General features: G+C 42.5%; 3 protein-coding genes across 3 annotated transcripts; 1 reads left to right on the top strand and 2 right to left on the bottom strand.

The window, feature by feature from the left end:
* Positions 1-1,724: 1,724 nt before the first annotated feature.
* On the top strand, positions 1,725-10,248 carry pcid2 (PCI domain containing 2). Its single transcript, XM_086029852.1, has 15 exons — positions 1,725-1,820; positions 3,054-3,117; positions 3,224-3,313; positions 4,977-5,050; positions 5,125-5,192; positions 5,262-5,301; positions 5,536-5,590; positions 5,712-5,815; positions 6,611-6,686; positions 6,827-6,968; positions 7,065-7,165; positions 7,258-7,331; positions 8,076-8,201; positions 8,277-8,400; positions 8,474-10,248. The coding sequence occupies exons 2-15, from the start codon at positions 3,082-3,084 to the stop codon at positions 8,561-8,563; spliced, it is 1,200 nt and encodes a 399-aa protein (XP_085885978.1). The 5' UTR covers positions 1,725-1,820; positions 3,054-3,081; the 3' UTR covers positions 8,564-10,248.
* prozb (protein Z, vitamin K-dependent plasma glycoprotein b) lies at positions 9,161-14,943 on the bottom strand. The gene is made up of 8 exons (XM_086029524.1): positions 14,357-14,943; positions 12,696-12,859; positions 12,593-12,617; positions 11,466-11,648; positions 11,258-11,389; positions 11,113-11,189; positions 10,324-10,456; positions 9,161-10,237 (listed from the first exon to the last, which is right to left on the bottom strand). Exons 1-8 carry the CDS (start codon positions 14,430-14,432, stop codon positions 9,639-9,641), a joined length of 1,389 nt encoding a protein of 462 aa, XP_085885650.1. The 5' UTR covers positions 14,433-14,943; the 3' UTR covers positions 9,161-9,638.
* Positions 14,944-15,065: 122 nt separating this feature from the next.
* f10 (coagulation factor X) lies at positions 15,066-20,991 on the bottom strand. Its single transcript, XM_086029390.1, has 9 exons — positions 20,823-20,991; positions 19,793-19,953; positions 18,527-18,551; positions 18,312-18,425; positions 18,098-18,229; positions 17,743-18,026; positions 16,326-16,443; positions 16,062-16,249; positions 15,066-15,611 (listed from the first exon to the last, which is right to left on the bottom strand). Exons 1-9 carry the CDS (start codon positions 20,881-20,883, stop codon positions 15,189-15,191), a joined length of 1,506 nt encoding a protein of 501 aa, XP_085885516.1. The 5' UTR covers positions 20,884-20,991; the 3' UTR covers positions 15,066-15,188.
* Between the last annotated feature and the right edge of the window lie 93 nt (positions 20,992-21,084).

Genomic DNA, 21,084 nt, shown 5'->3' with positions numbered 1-21,084 from the left:
GCACAGCACATAGACTCGGGCTCAAAAAAATAAAATAAAAATAAATTAATAAATGCTGAAAATAAGACATACCCAAAAGTTGATCCCGGCTGTAAATAAAGCGGCGTTGTGTCGCAACGGTGGTGGGAATGAGCTAACGGGATCGCATGCATACTTTTATACATATTATTTTATGGTTTTATTAAACACTGACGACATTTCTCATCGACATCTAACATCGACACTTTACATGGACGTCTAACATAGACACTTATCATCGACGTCTAACATACCTATATTGCACTTATCCTCCACACATAACATAGACACGTATCATCGACACATACCATTTTTTGGGCACAAATGGAACCCCATAAACCCATACTCCTAATCAATCAATCTATCTATCTATCTATCTATCTATCTATCTATCTATCTATCTATCTATCTATCTATCTATCTATCTATCTATCTATCTATCTATCTATCTATCTATCTATCTATATGTACCTTGGCTCAAATAAAGATTGGAAACACTCGACTCGTACTGTACATGACGTTGTGCCGTGAGAAACAGGCTGATGGGAGCAGCAATGCGCCCCAGTGTGCCAAGTATGAACGACGACGAAAAAATAGAAGAAGAAGAATCTGTACCGGAAGTGAATAGTAAAATCATAGGGGTGTGCGATCCTAGGAATTTTGGTATCGCGCTGATACCAAGTAAATACAGGGTAGTATCGGCCGATACCGATACGTTACCGATACTTTTTGCTGGGAAATGTTTTAAAAATAAATAAATAAATAAATAAATACATTAAAAAAACAACAACAAAAAAAAACATATATATATATATATATATATATATATATATATATATATGTATAGGCGGCACGGTGGTCGACTGGTTAGCACGTCCGCCTCACAGTTCAGAGGCCGTGGGTTCGATCCCGGCTCCGGCCTCCCTGTGTGGAGTTTGCATGTTCTCCCCGTGCCTGCGTGGGTTTTCTCCGGGTACTCCGGTTTCCTCCCACATTCCAAAAACATGCATGGTAAGTTGATTGGACACTCTAAGTTGCCCCTAGGTGTGATTGTGAGTGCGGATGTTTGTCTCTGTGTGCCCTGCGATTGGCTGGCAACCAATTCAGGGTGTCCCCCGCCTACTGCCCGAAGACAGCTGGGATAGGCTCCAGCACGCCCCGCGACCCTTGTGAGGAGAAGCGGTACAGATAATGGATGGATGGATATATATATATATATATATATATATATAGAGAGAGAGAGAGAGAGAGAGCGAGAGAGAGAGAGAGAGAGAGAGAGAGAGAGAGAGAGAGAATGTTTTATTTTTTATTAAATAACTACAAAGCAGTAGTTTCAGAACAAAAGTCAAGAGTCAAACCAAAAAAGCAGCAATGTAACGAAATTACAATTAACAACGTCGCTTGCAGCTCGTTGCTCTCTGTAGGGTGAGCTTTTTTCATGTTTGTGTAAATTCGTTGTGTTACCACAGTAGCGGAGCACTTGCACAAATCACACTTGGCACTGTCCTTTTCTGTTGTTGTAAAAAAAAGTCCACACCTCGCGCCGCTTCTAGTTTGGCTCTACATTGCTTTAGGTAAAGGGGGGGGGGGTCAGAGAAGCGGCGCTTTGAGGAAAATGGTGGCGGAGCGAAGTATCGACCCCAGGTCAATAGTATCTACCTGATCCAATTATTTGTCCAGTATCGTCAATATCGATATTTGTATCGATCTGCCCCCATAGTAAAATGTAAGTAACCCGGATGTTAATTCCAGTGTTACTTGATTCGAATGCTTATTTTGTTGGATACAATGTTGGAATAAAGGTACGTTCTTACACATAATCAATGTCTATATGTATATAGAGTTTAGATCAAAACAGTGTGTAATTCATTGCTATTACACTGGAAACTGTGAGATGTCCATGTAGCTGCTACTTTTTCAGGGCACATGACATGCGAATGGAACTTGTACTCTTTGAATTCGGATTAATTCTCTTATACGGTATACAAAATAAGTGCTCCACTGTCCCAACCCCTGAAGAAACGCTTGACTGAGCTATCCCTTCGTACCGTATAAAGTTGCCGTTTTCATAGCACCACCGTGCACGACCCTCGCCGCGTTAAGTGGTTTCTCAGGTTGATTTATACAGTTTCATCCATTTAAATTCAAAAGTCGGTACATGTATAGTCATTCAGTTGAATTAGAGATATTGAAAAATTTTGACATTTTCCTATCCCAAACAGTGTTGTACGAACGTGTGCCAGTATAATGCGCTAGTGGTTAAAACATTGCATTACAGTTATGAGGTTCGAGATCGAATCTCAGCCGTGTTTGCAATCGTTGTCTACATGTGTCTGGCGGCAAGTGCAGGCTGTATCCCGAGCTGAAATGGGCTGCAGCTCAGGTACCACCTTATTGAGAAGCGCTACTGCTGGCACAGTTGTTCTACGCAGCAGAAGTATCGCGTCCGACTACTTTCCGGATCAACAAACCGATATACGTATAGCTATATTGACAGAGACACACAATCTGTCTGTGTGGAAAAAGTGATAACTTTAACACAAAGCAATAAAGAATCAAAGGAACGTTGCTATGTAACAAACATACATGCAATACAGTAGCAACACATTTGAGAGCACATAACATCTACAAAATGTTCTAAATTGGGACCATTAAAAATAATCCCTTATTAATCAAGAACAATATAGGACATTGGCCACCCCTGCATGGAGAGCGGGTGTGTTTATTGTCGGATGCGGAACATTTTTCTAAATTGAGAATATAATGACATTAATGTCCTTTATCGCTTTGCTGTCATTTTCAGATAAGATACCAGTTTGCCATGAATTCAACTAACTCCAAAACTCTTGAAATTGCATATATACGTTCATCCATCCATTTTCTATACAATTTATCCCCATTAGAGAGCTGGAAACCTGACTATGGTTGATGGGTGGGGTATGCATGTAAACGTGTTCACTGTTATTTTGACTTGAAATAACGTCTGACGCGCTGAATTCCATTGCGGCCGTGTTTTTAATCATGGTTTTCCGTAGGGAGAGGTTGCCGTTGGACGAAGACCTCATGGCTCACATCACCATCAACCAGTATTTGCAGCAGGTGATGTGTGACGTCAACAACAAAACAGCAACAACATGAAAACAAACGACAGTACTGTATATTCTCGGATGTATTCATCAGCTTCAATCATCTTGTCCTCCTGCAGGCCTATGAAGCCATTGACAACCAGAAGGGGGCGCTCTGCGCTGAGCTACTTTCCTTTAAACACCCCCACGTAGCCAACCCCCGGCTCCAGGTGTGACTCCACACACTTCAATACCTATACATAGACAGTAGGGGTGTAACGGTTCACAAAAGTCACAGTTCGGTACGTACTTCAGTATGGGGGTCACGGTTTGGTACGGGTTCGGTACAGCAATAAGTCTCAAATGCATAAGACTAGTTTTTTTTTTTTTTAATTTTGTTATAACAGAGTGCAAGCTACAATTCAATTTGCTATAAAGCAAAAAACATTCCATGTTATAAAAGCACAAAATAGAATAAAAAGTTGTGCATTAGAGTTGTTCATAAATAATCCATCCATCCATCTATTATCTATACTGCTTATCCTCACAAGGGTCGCGGGGAGTGCTGGAGCCTATCCCAGCTGTTTTTGGGAGTAAGCGGGGGACACCCTGAATTGGTTGCCAGCCAATCGCAGGGCACACAGAGACAAACAAACATTTGCACTCACAATCACACCCAGGGGCAATTTAGAGTGTCCAATCATCATAAATAATAATAATGATAATAATAATAATAATAATAATAATAATAATAAAAGATCTATAAATAATAAAAAAGAGAACACAGGAAAACCCCTTTCTTGTATGGATAGAATGAGGTTGCAGAAAGCCAGGTAGCACTTGCCAACTAGTAACTTTAACTTCATTGTAAGAGTAACAGAGGACAGCTCATGCTGCATCACGGCTCTTGTGCGATTGTATATGACAGGGAACACGGTCTTGCTATAATGCGCCCGGGATGGAACAGTGTAACGGGGGCTCCACGTTTGAAGCCCAGCTCCTAAAGCATATGGCCGCACAGATGTTGCTATGTATATGCCGATTGCTTCAGTAATTACTAATATCTTTGGCTCTCTCTGCTTTCACTTCTCCACACTGCTTGAAAGTATCCCGTTTTTTTTTTTTTTTTTTTTAGAATCGTTCACAATATGCTAAGCTGCTGCTTGTTGTGAAGTGAGTTGAGTTCGATGCCACCATCTCGTGCTCATATCTTGAATTTTTGTTCGCAAATCGAAGAAAAAAGATTTAGGACAGCTTCTGCTGTGAAAATAACAAAATAGGTTAGTTCATCATGAGTAATAAAACTTAAAGTGGAAGTCAACGCAAACATTTTTTTTCAAGAATATGTTCTATGCAAGCCCACTAGTTGAAACAGGGCATTCTGATAAATATTGCGTTTGTGCAATAAGCGTTAATCCACTCGTTTTTAGCCATCTCTGGGGGCGGCCATTTTGTCTTCTGTCGACTGAAAATGACATCACAACTGCTCACAACGACCAATCACGGCTCAGATTCAGAAAACAGGTCACCCGTGATTGGTCGTTGTGAGCAGTTGTGAGCAGTTGGCAGTTAACAGGCTGACCTGTTTTCTGAAGCTGAGCCATGATTAGTCGTTAGCTGAACCCTGAGAAGTTGTAATGTCATTTTCAGTTGGCAGAAATGACAAATGGCCGCCCCCTGAGATGGCTAAAAAGGGGAGGATTTTGCCGCTTAAATCATATTCCACAAATGCAATATTTGTCAGAATGCCATGTTTCAACTAGTGGGCCTTCTGGGAAGATATTCTTGAAAAAAAAATGTGTTTGGGTTGATTTCCCCCTTTTAATAGATGGGGTTCAATGTTCTCGGATCTAGATTTGTGTGTGTGTGTGTGTGTGTGTGTGTGTGTTTCAGCTGGCCAATCCAGAGGACAAATGTCAACAGGTTCTTGAGCCGCCGTACGATGAGATGGTGGCTGCTCATCTCAGGTGGGCTGAGATTTTGTATTGATGGTCTAGTGAGAAATGAAATGTATGTCACGGCAGTATTTCTTGTTTGCCAGGTGCACGTATGCAGTTGCCAATCACGACTTTGTAGAGGCCTACAAGTTCCAGACCATTGTCGTCCAATATCCTTTATGATGGCGTCAATAATCATTTATGTTCGCATTCCACATCAGCACTCCTTGACTTCTCACATCCTTTTTGAGGGCGTTTCAGTCACACAAAGAGGAGAACTGGTGAGTGTCAGCTAAAGTGAGTTCCACACATACCAAGACTCAAGCCCGGTTTGAGCATCTTCCCCCAGCAATGTCAGTCAGGGCCCAATTGTCGGATGTCTCTTAAAGATGATCCTGACCAATTATTCCGTGGTGTGGGTTGTGTTGAGAGTGGTCCCCCACTCCACTAGCCACACCACAAGCAAAAGGAAAGTCGCCATCCAGAAAGTAGCATTCTGTCTTTGTGTCTTTTAGGGCGCTGCCTGTTATGTTCACTGTCACTCTGGATCTCAGGATATTTGCCAACAACGTAAGAGAACGCGTTAGCCAAAGTATTGGGCCTAGTTTTGGTTCAGTGCAAAAAGTTGTGGTCAATGTATTGATTCATATGACATTGATGGAAGCTGAACATCTACGGTATGTGGTTCCAGGCAGAGCAGCAGTTGCAACAGAAGGGCAAAGGTCAACCGGGTGAAATGCTGGAAAAAGCAGCCGAGCAACTCATGAGCTGCTTTCGAGTTTGTGCCAGTGACAAGTCAGTAACAATGATAAATCAAATCAAATGTATAGCACTTTTCTCCACTGCGTTCCATATTAATGTAATGTATTTTTTTTATATAGATCGTAGTAAATTGTAATGTGATGGTACTTGTGTAGCTATGGCATATGTTGGCATAATGAGGAAACAAAAATTAACAAAATGGTAAGCAGTCATTAAAATGACATATAAACACATGTTAACATTATATAGCTCTTTAACCATAACACATTTTTGCACGTTTTGGATTTTTTTTTTTTTTTATGGTCCAATGAAACTAAGGTTGAGCTCTTTGGCCATAGCGTTACTTCAAAAGGAATGGCTGGCGCAAAAATATGAATATTGTTATATTGTCTGTCCATGTGTTTCTCCACCATTTTATAACACAGTGACATTGATGCTGTTTGTTAAAACAACACTGCTTTCTGTTTGATGTGGAACAGTCATTTGTTTTGCGTGTGATTGGTTAACTCTAAACACAGCCCCATCCTGGTTTGAGAGAGTGTGCGTACTTGTGCAGGTATTATCTCAGTTGATTATTTTTACTTCCCCACTCAAAAATATTTTTGGATTAAATTAAGTTGAGGTGTACAGTTTATAGATTATGTCAATGTTGGGAAACATTTTGAAATGATTTGTTCTGGTCTCATTTTTTTTTTTATATAACAAAAACCAGGAATCTCTTTCTACATCCACTGTGGGGGTGAATGTGTGCCTGAAAGCTTTTTTTTTTTAGTACAGCCCTCCCGCCCAACCTGAATCTCATTGCTGTGTTCAATATTTACTTTGCAGTCGAGCCGGGATCGAGGACTCAAAGAAGTGGGGCATGATGTTTCTAAGCAACCAGCTCTTCAAAATCTACTTTAAGGTCTCAAGTCTTTTGTATGTTTGGTCAATAGAATACTGAAACTGCCCTAATCTCTTCTTATTGAAGCAACTGGACAATTTTTGTCAGTGCATTTGTATATTGATGAATTGCACGTATGCAAATGTGTGTTTTGGAATCAGATCAATAAACTGCATTTGTGCAAGCCGCTCATCAGGGCTATTGACAGCTCCAACTTGAAGAATGATTACAGTCCCGCTCAGAAGGTCACATACAAATACTATGTGGGCCGCAAGGCCATGTTTGACAGTGATTTCAAACCAGGTAGCCTCATTTCCGATGTCGTCAGACCAAATGAGGATCAGCGTCCGATATGAGTACAATTGTCCTCTATGTGCCCCCCCCCCCCACCCCCCGCAGCCGAGGAGTTTCTGTCCTATTCATTCCGACACTGCCACCGCGCCAGTCAGAAGAACAAGAGAATGATTCTCATCTACCTGCTGCCTGTCAAGATGCTGCTGGTCAGAAGGCTCACCTCTTGAACCACTTTGAACTTAGCCAATATTCGAGCTGCAACCGGACCTGGTATTAACACCATTTGCTGACGTTTTAGGGCCACATGCCGACACTTCAGCTCCTGGAGAAGTATGACCTCCTGCAGTTTGCCCAAGTCACCAAAGCTGTCAGGTAGAGTGTGTGCGCACGCATGCGTGCGAATGAAATTAATACGATACGTTTTACAATCTCACTAGGAAGGTGGGTTAGCAAAACATAATGCCACGTTCTCTTTTCCACGGGCATGTCCACTTTTGGCACCTTCAATTTTTTTTTTTTAAATCACCCCAAATGACTTCAAATGACTGAATGAATTTCAAACTAGTAATATATAATGTTATACACAGTGCATAACACATTTATTTGAACACTAGCCAATGTAAAATTCATGCCACAGCTGCCCTAAATGAACAACATTGAAAATGATGAAACTATTTTTGTCATGTTTCTGTAGTGGTCAGTACACCAGTAGATGTGAAAATAATAATGATTTTAGATTCCTACTTGAATTTACCATTTAAGAAAAAAAACAGAGACAATATTAAAGCACATTATTATTTATTGATTAAGCTGGCAAACTACCGTATAGTTATTTACTCTACTTGCACTCCTGAACAGCAAAGTGAGGTTAATTTCTGACTTCCCAGTGAGCTGGCTCAATTTTGGGTCTGAAAAATGGCAAATCATTTTAAAAGCGGACATCCCTTTTCAAAATGCTAAAAGATTGAAACAAGCTTACAGGAATTAAAAGAATCCACTTAAAAGCAATTCATGATTGGATCGCCTCTTGTCACTTTCACGGAAGCGGGTCTAATACATTTGCTAAGTGTGACGTGTGTGTGTGTGTGTGTGTGTGTGTCCATGTCCGCGTATCAGTGACGGGAACCTGCTGTTGCTGAACGAGGCTCTGTCCAAACACGAGACCTTCTTCATCCGCTGCGGCATCTTCCTTATCCTGGAGAAGCTCAAGATCATCACGTACAGGAACCTCTTCAAGAAAGTGTGAGCATCTCGCGGCTTCCTGATAGCAACGTGAGCCGAGGGTCCGGCTGAGCTCTTCTTGTCAACGCTGTCCAGGTACCTGCTGCTGAGGACCCACCAGTTGCCTCTGGACACGTTCCTGGTGGCCCTGACGATGATGAAGGTGGAAGACGTTGATGTGGACGAGGTGCAGTGCATCTTGGCAAACCTCATCTACATGGTGAGTGCGCACGCGGACACACCGGCACGGACGGACGCGGGAGGGAACGCTGACGCGGTTTCTCTGCTCTCAGGGTCACATCAAAGGTTACATCTCACATCAGCACCAGAAGCTTGTGGTCAGCAAACAGAATCCCTTCCCTCCGTTGTCTTCCATCTCCTAGGCTGCATTATTCTTAAAGTGGAGGTCAACACAAAAATGTTCTTCACAATAATATCTGCTATGCAGCCCCACTAGTCTAAACACGACATTGTGATTGATATTGTGTTTGTGGAATATGGGTTAAAGTAGTAAAATCCGCCCGTTTTTGTCCATCTCAAGGGGCGGCCATTTTGTCACTTGCTGTCGACTGAAAACAACGTCACAGTTGCTCAGGTAGCAACCAATCACGGCTCAGCTTCAGAAAACAGGTAGTTACTTAAGTAGTTTTGATGTCATTTTAAGTTGACAGAAGTGACAAAATGGCCGCCGCCTGAGATGGCTAAAAAGGGGTGGAGTTTTCTGCTTAAACTCATATTCCTCAAACGCAATTGTAATCAGAATGCAGTGTTTAGACTAGTCGGCCTGCATAGAAGAGATTATTGCAAAGAAAATGTTTGGGTTCATTTCTTCTTGAAACTCAACTAAAAATCTTTTTTTTTTTTTTTTTTTTGTAACGTGCTGTAAATCATGAAATGAAAGAAACTGCTTTGTATGCTCTGTGACTCCCTCATTCTTGACCATTATTGTATTCATCATGACAAATAGGCATTTAACACCATTATTGAGTTGACATTCGGGTTTTATTGTCTGCATTCAAACACAGCAGGAACATGTTTCACTATTTTTTCTTTCATTTTTGAAAAAAAAAGAAAGCCTATTCACATTTCATCATTTTGATATTGTCAATTATCATTTAAATCACTTGCGTCTGCTTCACGGTACATGTACAAGTCTATACTAAAATTGCACATTGTCGTAACTTGTAAGAGCACTGACATATTGCAAAGAAAGCGATTTTTAAAAATTGATTGAACGTTTGAACAAAGTGTTTTCCTTGACTTCTGATTTTGAAACCAGTTATCCACCAATTTGTTGTGTACATTTAATAATAGGACGATAACGTCCCTCTGAGGGAAGGCAGAACTACAATAAGGCCAGTGACAAAAATGACTAACTGATTTTCCAGCAATATACAGCAGAGACCATCCTTGGTGTGACACCAGAAGCTGAGCGGGCCCCTCATAAGTTGTCTCAGTTTAGTTTCTTTTTGACTGTTGGGTTGTGTGCTCACGTGACTCGACGGCCTCCAGTTGCTGTCTGATCCAGACCAGGTGTCGAGACACTTTGGTAAAGACCAGCCCGTTGCCCTGACAGCCTTTAGGTGGCACGATGAGCAGCCCCGTGAGAAACGCGGTCCCTCTTTCCACCGTGGCGAGAGGCATAGCGGACAACAGACCGCCACATCGCCAAGCTGTTGAACCGAATCCGTCGCTACTACCCTTCTGCGTTGACTTCTGACCGTGCGTCGCTGTTTTTCCAGCCCGTCCCGTCACGCAGAACATTTTATTGCTTAGTGGGAGCGAGATGTTGACCTCGCCGCGACATTCGTCCAAAGTCATGTAGATGAGGTTCTGGTCCAAGTCTTGGTTCATGTTTGCAGCAACCCCAAACCTCCCAGAATTCATGAGAACGTTTTCGCTGAAATCCTTGGTGGGCAGACACAGGTGGCGGAGGGTGGGGCCTAGGGGCAATGGGCAGGTCAGCTCCAGGAGGGCCAGGTCGTTGCCATGGTGGTTTAGACGGTAACGGTTGTGGATATGGAAAGCCTTAACGGACATCATTGTATCCGTGGTACCTAAGAGAAAAGCAGCGGACCTTTCTTGGTCATTATAGACTGTAGTCATTTCGTCTGGCAAATCTTGATTGAGTAAAGTTTGTTACCAACGACAACAAAAAAATTGGAGGGCTGAGGGTCCGATTCCTGTAGGAGGCAACTGGCAGCAGTTAGGACGGAGCGCGGACCCAACAAAACACCGGCACAAAGCTCCGTCCCGCCGCTTCCCAGCAGCAATGCCTGTTGACAATCATGCCACACACAGGATTTTTTGGGGGGAGGGGGGGAAGATTCAGATAACGTGCATAAATGATTAATTTGTGGCAACAAAGTAGTTTTGACTTTATATTGGACTGTTGAGGAAGCTACAAAAAAGTGCTACATTGCTCAAGTAGGTCGAAATCCAGCGTAGGTCTACTGCACCTTAAAACGTGTTTTGTTTTCTCCTCAATTGAGATAAGTGTTGTTGTGATTGGAGCGAAACAAATAAAAGTTGATTTGATTTGATTTGACATCCATAACTGAACAGTGTGGACATGCAGGTGACAATGTTGTTGTTGTTGTTGTTGTTGTTTTTTTTTAAAGGTGAAAGAGGATGTAACAACACAAACAAAGGTTGGAACTTAGAACACAACCATAACTACAGAACTACATCCACTTTTCTTTGGGTGGGCAGAGCGTGTCTGTGGGTGGGCACTGCCCCCCCCGGAAACGCCCCTGGGAAGTGTCGACTTCTATCAAAGGCGCGCTCCATTTGCTTACCCAGACATCCAAATTGTTCATGGGAATGATCTTAAACCCACAAATGAGCATTTTGTGTACATTATTTCTACAATTAAAAATCATATCATGTCTAGTGCACTAATGTAACAAAAGCGTGGTAGTGTTCATGTCACCTGCCAGGGACAGTTTCCGTGGTGACACATTGATACCGTCTGAGGGGAGCCAGGCATGCTTCCGCAGGGAAACTCCACTGAGGAAAGACCACATGTCAGATTTGATGTCAGACGTCAGAAGTGAGTGTTTGTTGTTGTTTGGGACCTTCGGGCAGGCAGCTTCGTCCGTCGCTGTGCAGTTTAAATCCTGCCACGCAGGAGCACGCGAAGGAGTGTGAGTTCGCCGTGCACAGCTGGTGACAAACATTGGGGCCTTCGGTGGGACACGGGAGCCTTCCTAAAACACGACACACTCTCAAGCAGGATTGTCGGTTCATCCGAGGAGATACTTGAACCTCATCTCTGAGGTATACCTGGTACCACTTGTGGTGCTTTTTGCAGCCATCGTTCATATTCCTGGCTGTTCATGTCTACCTGGGCTTCCAATTGGCATACGATTCCGTGGCGGGGGGGGGAGCAGGAGCAGTGGAATCCGCCCACCTTGTTAGTGCAGTTCCCACCATGAAGGCAGGGGTTGGGCTGGCACTGGTTCCGATCTGTCGCAAAGGAAAAAAGGGAAGAACTGTGAGGCAAACGTGGGAACCACTAGTTAGTCAACAGTGCTGCTTTATCCAAACAGTTTTCTTTTTTTTTCTTTTTTAAAGAGGGGGTTACCCCAAAATTTTTTTTTTCAAGCCCACTAGTTGAAACAGGGCATTCTGATCAATATTACGTTTGTGGAATAAGAGTTAATCCACCGTTTTTTAGCCATCTCTGGGGGCGGCCATTTTGTCACTTCTGTCGATTGAAAATGACATCACAACTGCTCAGGACTCAGGTAACGACCAATCACGGCTGACCTGTTTTCTGAAGCTGAGCCGTAATTGGTTGTCACGTGAGTCCTGAGTAGTTGCGATGTCGTTTTCAGTCGACAGAAGTGACAAAATGGCCGCCCCCAGAGAGGGCTAAAAAGGCTGCATTTTGCTGCTTAACTCATATTCCACAAATGTAATATTAATCAGAATGCTGGCTAAAAAGGGGTGCATTTTGCTGCTTAAGGCATATTCCACAAACGTAATATTAATTAGAATGCTGGCTAAAAAGGGGTGCATTTTGCTGCTTAACTCATATTCCACAAACGTATTATTAATCAGAATGCTGTTGTTTCAACTAGTGGGCCTGCTGGGAACAAATTCATGACCAAAAAAAAAAAATGTTTGGGTTGATTCCCTTGAAGGGAATTTTTGGAATCAAAATTCTCCTTGGGATTCATATTTCAGAACAGAGAACAGGCTAAAATCATCATTTTTTTTTCTCAATGGCTCTGCCTCGGTCAAAGGACGTTGGTCTACTAGTGATCCCATCGTAGAAGCTTGGGCATTTGCCACTTGGGAGTAGGTGTGACACCGTGGTCAAACGTCCTCTCACTAACGTGTTTTAACCCTCGACATCCAATTTGCAACTACCACCAGTCAGCAAGATTTCATTGTAGTGAACTTACTTTCATAAGTGCTCCAGAACTTGACCTGTCGGGATACAAACATGTTGAGGACAAGAAGCGGAAGACGAGCACAGGTGATTCTGATACTTCTGATTGGGCTGACCGTCTTATCATCGTCTTCAAAGTACTCCCTGGCCTCCTCATAAGTGCAGCGCTCCTCGTAACATTCCCGCTCCAGGTTGCCCTGCAGGATCTCCTCCACCAGGAAGTGGTTTGCTCGTTTGGAACGCAGGAAAATGCTTTGTGCTGCTGGAGCCTGCACAAATACTGAAACACCACGCGCTAATCAGTAATTGTATCACATTGGGACACGTTAGTATTAGGGTTGCGAGTGGGAGTGCAGAAGGCCCACCCCTTGTTACTCTCTGGTCACACCCACATCGGGGGAGAGATTTTGATACCTGTTACATTTTTGCCATTTTCACACGGATGCAGTGTTCTTAGACCCCTTCATACGCTTCATGTTCTATGCAGGTCCACAAGTCTAAACACGGCATTGTGATTAATATTGCATTTGTGTAATATGAGAAATCCACACGTTTTTAGCTAGCTCAGGAGGGGCGGCCATTTTGTCACTTCTGTCGACTGAAGATGATATCGAAGTTGCTCAGGGCTCAGATAACGACCAATCATGACTCGGCTTCAGAAAACAGCTGAGCCGTGATTGATCGTTATCTGAGGCCTGAGCAACTTCGATGTCATCTTCAGTCGACAGAAAATGGCCGACAGAAAAATGGCCGCCCCCTGAGATAGCTAAAAGTGGGTGCATTTTGCTGCTTAACTTATATTCTACAAATGCAATATTAATCAGAATGCTGTGTTTCAACTAGTGGGCCTGCATAGAACATATTCTGGAGAAAAAAAAAGATGTTTGTCTTGACTTTCTCTTTAAATACCAAGTTTACATTAGTGGCCATTGGTGACAATTGATCACTCGGATTACCTGTTAACTAGCCAATCACTGCATGAGAGAGAAGTAGACTATGAGATAAAAGCAAAGCAATGGCAAAGTTCTCATCAAGCTCAGCAAAATGTAGCTTTTTACCTAGACATATTCCTGCTTATGAGTATGTTGGACAAGGTTCTGGATATGTGTGCATTTTATTTCCCTAACTGTGGACAGTATGATAAACAATGACTTCTTGGTTACGGAGATGGTTGCAAGAATGCAAATGTAGACGTGCGTGTGCGATTGGCCACGCTTGCACTGAGGCGTCAAGTCACCCTTGCCGCACCACTGAAAAATTTCTTGCTAGGCTCACTAGTACGCTAATGCATTTGTAAAGCCTGAATTACAGTTAACCTTTTTATGAAAAACAGTTCTATGCAAAACATTTCCCGCCAAAATAAATACATAAATTCAAGTACGGTGTTAAGTGAGCTTGCCTTCTTGTGCTGTGTGACCACGTATTTTTACCCCACTCAGAAAACGACTTAACTGTAGTTTATTGCATGTCATTTGTAACCTAAATTGTGCTTTCATGCACTTTAAAATATATTCAAAAAATCCAAAACACATCCAATGGGAATAGCCATGTCCTTCAGGATAGGCCTCAAATCTGGCAAATTATTGTTTTCCTACACAAGAAACATGAAAATCCCCAAATATTTCTGGAGCTGAGGCTTCCACTTTAACTGGGAGGATTGAAAATTAAGTGCAATGTTTGTGTCATGTTTTCATTTGGATGACCTACAAGCACAAAGACGCTTTCAAAAAGTATCTAAAAGTTTCACAAGATGTTTACCATCAAATTGAATTCTTACCGTCTGCTTTGACAAGGACCTGAAGGACGCATGCAAGCAAGGTGAGCAAGACGAGACACACTCCAGCTAGCGCCATGACACTGAGTGGTCAACGAGTGTCGTCACATCCCGGTCGTGAAGCTCTCGCACAGCTCAGATCGACACGTGGCCCCCCCGTGACGTCCGTGAGTCCCGTGGCCGCCTCCTGAATGTTTGTCTGTCTTCGTCACATGTTGACACCAAGCGCTGTTTGCGGGAAACTCGGTGTTCTCGGACTCCGACCTCCCATAACAAGCAGCACCTCTGTTTGTTCGTTTTATTTGCGGAGGGGGCAGCTCCTGATGCCAACCAAATAAGCGCTTGATTCGTCTTCTTCATCAGTGTGTCCTTAGTTCATATTGCTAAAAGTAAACATACTCTAAAAACACTTGGGCCAAAAATAACCCAATTTTGGTCAAAAACGGACCGATCCACTAATTGGGTCAATTTGACCCATCTTGTTTTTCTTTTTTTTTTCTTACAGCAGACCAATGTTGTCGGGTTTGTTTTGTACAAAATGACCTATTTTTGGGGTCGTTTTCTGCAAAAACAACACAAAGTTGGGTGAAATTGACCCAAATAGTGGATCAATCCATTTTGGACCCAAATTGGGTTATTTTTAACCCAACTGTTTTTAGAGTGTACTAGTCATACAAGCACACACACACACACACACACACACACACACACATGCCATTGTAGTGTTTATTTATGGGCTGTGAAAAATACACAAATTTAAAAGAATTTTGTCTCGCAGCCCAATGGCATGATTTTACAACTTGTCTCCATGATCTGTCAGGTAGTTGTGGCTGTCTTATAAATACAGCCTCTTGATTGGCCCACTTTGCCTCCTCACCCTGCCCGCGTTCTTCTCTTTGCGCAACATCACCTTAATACCGGAACGGATCCATTTGATGAATTTGGAGACTTGAGTGTAGACGCCATATTTGCCTTCTTTTGCACAGCCTTCTCCCCAGCTCACAATACCAGTGATGAAATGGGTGTTTTTGTATGACGTGACGTGCGGTCCGCCACTGTCTCCTCGGCACGAATCCATAGCTTTTTTGTCATAGCCTGCGCAGAACATGTGTGCGGAAATACGGAAATTGCTAGATTCTTTACAAGTCTGCTGGGGCACGTAAGGTACAGCGAGGCGCTGCAGGATGTTGGATGCTGGCAGATTTTGGCCAAGACGGCCAAAACCGCTAACTATGCCATCCTGCTGCTTCATGAGAATCTGCAAGGACAAGTTGAAGTCCAATTACAATAAGTGTGCATTTACATATTGTACACTCTACCTACAAAATGTTAGACATATTTGGCTTTGGGGTGAAAATGTCTTGGGTCAAGAAAAATTGGTATTTAAACCATCCTCTTCAACGTGCTCTTCGCATATTGAGGTCATGAAACCAAGACGGCAGCTAATGACTGATTGCTAATGAGCACCTTGCTATCGTGAGGTCACAGAAAGGCATAAAAGTGGCTTTTCTTAGCCATTGGAATTTTGCAAAAAAGTAGTGAAACACTAAACAGTTAGATGTGCATTCAAACGTTTACAGAAGCTCACCTGTAAAGCTTATGGTGCCTTTTAGGTTCATTCTGCTAATTCACCCAAAAGCCAACAGCAACAACCCCATCTTGGGAGTTGTGTATACTGTCCATAAGCAAAAGGCTGGCACACACTTACCCTCTCAGCAAAATCCGGTTCAGGAAGACACACTGGTAGGATGTACCTGGAGAACTTGATGGGCGAGGACAGTTTGAGTAGCGCAATGTCATTGTGGAAAGTGTCCGGGCGGTACAACCTATGGGTTAGGGCAGTCTCCAGGTAGTGAGTGGCTTCAGTCCCCTCATCTGCCAATAAGTTAAACTCACCTGGGTGGACGGAAACCGAGTCATTTTATCACTCAAACATCACAAGGACAGACAGCGATTGGTCAGTTGCACCCACCCAGCCTCACAGAGATATAAGACGTGTGGTTCATGCAATGCGCCGCCGTTAAGATGATGTATTCGTTCAGGATGGTACCGCCACAAAACCCTATGTCATTTTCATCGAGGAGAAGTGCCTGCATGGACAAAACGGGGTGGAAAAAGACACAACATGGATCCACTTTCCACATGGTCGAGCGGAAACACTTGGGGCCTGATTTACTTGGATCTAAAATTGTGTGTTCACTCTAACTGATTTTTGCGCACATTTGGCAACAGGTGTAAAACTGTATTTAAAAGAGTGTTTAGCGCATTAGGTAGTTCTGATTATTTCCACCATTGGAATTTGGGAGAGCACCGTAAGCACAAAAGCAAGTTGAAAGTGACGGAATTGGAAGTGTTTGTGGGAGAGGCAAACATAATTTGGCGGAAACCAGAAAAAAAAAAAAAAAAAAAAAAAAAAAAAGAGCCACCAAGCAAAAGCCATGTTTCGTTTGATACGACACAACCCTGAGTTCAGGGGTGTCAAACTCATTTTTGTCGCGGGCCACATTATAGTTATGGTTTCTTTTGGAGGGCTGTTATGACTATGATTCGAAATAAATGTATGATTGCCTCTTTTTTTCTATAGTATTTCAGCATATACATAACAAACTGAAATATAACTCATTTTGAAATCATAGGCCGGTAAAAACTGTTCAAATTGTATTACGTTTACTTTAAAAGCTGGATTGATAACAAAACATGCTTGCATTATCTCAACGTTTTTAAAATTGAAGACAACCTACAGTTTTAGTATTTTAGCAATAAACATGAAATCAATGCAAAATGATGGAGCGGGTCAGATCAGGCCCCCGGGCCTTGAATTTGACACCTATGCCTTAGCTCACCCAGAGGCTGCAAAATGTCATTGCTGAATAGACCATATAGCGCGATCATTTTTGTTTCATGCTTTTCAAAAATTTTTACACACGTTCTCGCCTCTCATTTTACCCGCCTCCTCCTCGGCACAATATCTGCAGTCATGATAGCACTCAGATTCAGACGTGCTATCTAAAGACACAAATTTCACCTCACCTTTGGTAAATTACAGTGCGTGTGCTATATTAACTCATTCATTACCATTGACGAATTTACACGTCTTTTCAAAGTCTAGCCATTCAGTCCCAGGAATTTATTTATATTTTAATTTTTTTTCAAACATTTGGATAAAAGAGGGTCTGAAAATATCTGGCAGTGAATGAGTTAATGTATTTGTTCCTTTTAAAGAGTGCAAAATGAACTGTTTGTGATTTTTTTTTTCTGGTTGCTATCCTGTCGGTCTTAGTTAATAGATCAGCTTCCACATCTGTTTGTGTGAGAGATCAAGTTTGCGCTTGCAAAACTTAAACACGTAAATCAGGCCCTCTGTATCTGATCCGATCAACTCTCTGCACCTGCCACGGACACGCTCCTGGTGGACAGTTCTCCCCATTGACTATGCGGGTCATTCCGACTACGTCATAGGAGATTTCTTCCTCCTCCACAGATTCTTGCTCCATTTGTTCGCTGGTGAGGTTGCCAGGAGGTGAGCTCTCGGGCAGACTGACGGCGGAGGTGTCATTGCCTTCAACGTGGGTCTGGTTGAACTTGATGTCATTTCCTTCTGTGATGTTAGGGCGCTGGGGTCTGAAAATGGTCCTGGTTTTGCCAGTGATTGTGGCGCCACATTTGAAGGGCTCTGCAAGAGTTTAGTGACGTGAGGAGGAGGCTAAGGGTATCATAATGTGGCCCGTGTGGAATCCTGCTCACCATTGGATTCGCAGGATTTGTCATCGCCAGCCAGGAAATATCCATCAGCACATGAGCACTCAATGTTTCCTTGCTCCACCTTGCAGAAGTGCTCGCAACCTCCGTTTTGGTTCTCGCAGAGCTGAGGAATAGCTGGAAGGAAACAGGACATGAACAGGTTGAAACGTTTTTCAGACAGATGATGATCACATCCAGAGGCAGAGTCATTCCGCACCAATTTCACAATTGGACCCCTGGTAGCCGTCATAACAGTAGCAGGTGTATCTGCCAATTCCGTCTTCACAACGTCCCCTGTGAGCGCAGGGCATTGAAAGACACGCGTCGCCATCTGGGTCAACCACATAACATTTGGATAAAAAAAAAAAAATTAAAAAATCAAAACAAAAACAAACACCCACCAAATATTCTGAAAAGCATCTCACTTCTTACCAAAGTATACGGCCCAGAATTTGTCCTGAAAATTAGCAAAATAGAATTAAAAAAAGAAGCATCAAATTGGTTAAAGAGTAAAGTGAAGCTATTCAAGTCAACTTTTGTCCACCAGTCGAGTCAAATTTACAGTAGTGGACAAAGGAGGCGAATGCTACCCGGCCAGAATAGCAGCGTTACTAGCTTACCCTAACTTAAATTATGCAGAAATTAATGCGGTTACTGACATACACTAAGCAGGATGCTTCAACAAAAATGTTTAGAATGACCTATGTTAACAGGCTAAATAATAAATATAACACAAATTATGATCCCAAAACACTTAACAGTACATTTCCTATTTGAAAACAAAAAGACCATTATTTTATTTCTGCTTCTCTGCTAGTGTAATTACTAATAACCAGTGTGGTCTGCTGTTACAATTTCCTTGTAGAGTATTCCTTAACATGTATTATTGTGTGTAATTCCCAAAGCTGAGTATAATGGCTTATGACTTTTTGTGTAAAGTCTTAGTGTACATATTTGTTTGCAACATGTCTGGTGTCATATCAGTTGTGTGTTATTCAGGCTATTATGCTAGCTAATGGTGTTGCTAAGCCTCAATAAGGATCAGGTGCTTTTTGTTTCTGTTGAATATTTTAACTACGGAATACAGTCATTTATGGTACATGGATTTATGATTGTGTACATGCTATTTGCATGATGTTGGTGCTTCATGATCTTCTCTGTGTTTTGCCACCTTCTTGTGACATCAATACGCAATTAAAAAACTCTTTTGAGCGTGCGTCAATTTTTGGCGGGTTTCCACTATTCGCGGCAGGGCTCAGTCGATGTGCTTTAAAATATTGACTTTTTTTAGCTGCTGGAGCATTAAATGATTTCCTTTTTGGTTCAAATGCCCTCTTTCCCAGCTTCCCTTAATTTGTTTTGTTATTTTCCTAAAGTTAGTGTCGGCCATCTTTCTGCCACCAATATTTGATTCCTCGGGTCAAGTGTATTGATTTGGCAAAATCTGGTGGTATAAAGTAGTTGAACAAGAGCTAGCAAGTAACTAACTAACTTGTAGCTAAGCTTGTTCAGAATAGTTAACTGTATATGGGTAAAGTAATCAAACTAGTAAAAAAAAACAAATTTAGGTGATTGAACATAATGGCTATAGTAATCCCCATCGCCAGGTTCACCTCTTGCAGTCCTGCTATATTTCTCATTTTTGTTGTTGTTAGTGTTAGGATTCATGTTCGTGTGTGTTTCGGGAATTGCGTATACAGTTAGATCAGCATCTTCAAAAATCTCCCGCGCCTCCTCCCAACTGCAGCGTTCCTCCTGACACTCGCGCTCCATGTCGCCTTGCTTGAGCTCCTCAAAGTATTTGTTGGCTCGTCTGGGCCGCATCAACACCTGATTGGCCTTCTCGGTGCCCAGGAACACTGAGGACGGCGAGAGAATGTCTTCTTTAGAGGCATGCATTAGCATCACAACTGAAGATAATCAAACAGAATTGTACATCAATCATTTGTTTATTCCATCTTTAATTAGCAATTGAAAATCCAAGAATGAGTCAATAAGTGACTGATTTTTCAAAATGCCATTCTAGCATCAGATCAAAAATACAAAATTGAAAAGTGGTCATGCTAAGTTTGGTCAGGAGCATTAGTAAAGCTACGTTTTAGCTTGTTAGCTGCCTCATTCAGTAAAGGCCACGACCAACATCCATAATGATCCATTAGCCTTATAATAGTTAGTTACCCTAATCAGCTTTATGAATTACGTCTGACAAGGAAGAGATGCTTTTGTTGTACGGTTATCTCCGTACAACTGTGTGTGTGGGAAGCCAGAGTACCCGAAGAAAAGCCACTTGAGCATAGAGAACATGCTAACTCCACACAGGAAGGCAGGAAACTTACAACTGTGAGGCGGATAACCACTTGCTCACAGTGCCTCCGAAACCCGAACAAAATCCGGGCCTAAAATTTTAATGTGAAAAATCTGTCCTTTTTTTGTATGTATTAGATTTTAAAAACTAATAAAATAATCAGTCATTTTGGGGGGTTTTCTGACTTTCAACTGCCAACCGAGAAAGCAAATGATACACAAATTTACGTGTGCTAAGAAAACAATTTAGATATTCAGTTTGTCCAATCAGGTGATAGAACCCTCATAAGGTGTGGCGTGCTGACATCACACGCCACATTCTAAACATAGAGGCATACTAATGAAACACACACATACTAAACACACAAAGTGCCCCATTTCCCCACGTCCCTCACCATCCTTCGCCCTTTGTCATGGAACGTACCGTGAGCGGTGGCCAGGCGGAAAAACAGCACGCTAAGCGACAGTCCACCAAAACAAAACATGGTGTCTGGTGGCGAGTTGACGAAAAGAAGCTCTTAGTGGCGTGGGGATGATCCGAAGTCTGAATACACAGCGAGGGGCAGGAAGGGAGGCCGATGACCTCTGTGGGGGAGGCAGGGGTGTCAACGTGTTCCAGTGGACCCATCTGGATGGGAGGGGACTACGTTTGTCAAAATGTTACACATACTGTACAACTACCACAT

The sequence above is a fragment of the Filicampus tigris genome, chromosome 1 (genome assembly GCF_054856515.1).
Source record: "Filicampus tigris isolate MCC_2025a chromosome 1, RoL_Ftig_1.0, whole genome shotgun sequence".
NCBI classification, from domain to species: domain Eukaryota; kingdom Metazoa; phylum Chordata; class Actinopteri; order Syngnathiformes; family Syngnathidae; genus Filicampus; species Filicampus tigris.
Note: the sequence above shows the minus strand (reverse complement) of the source record. Positions and strands in the feature narration are given on the sequence as shown.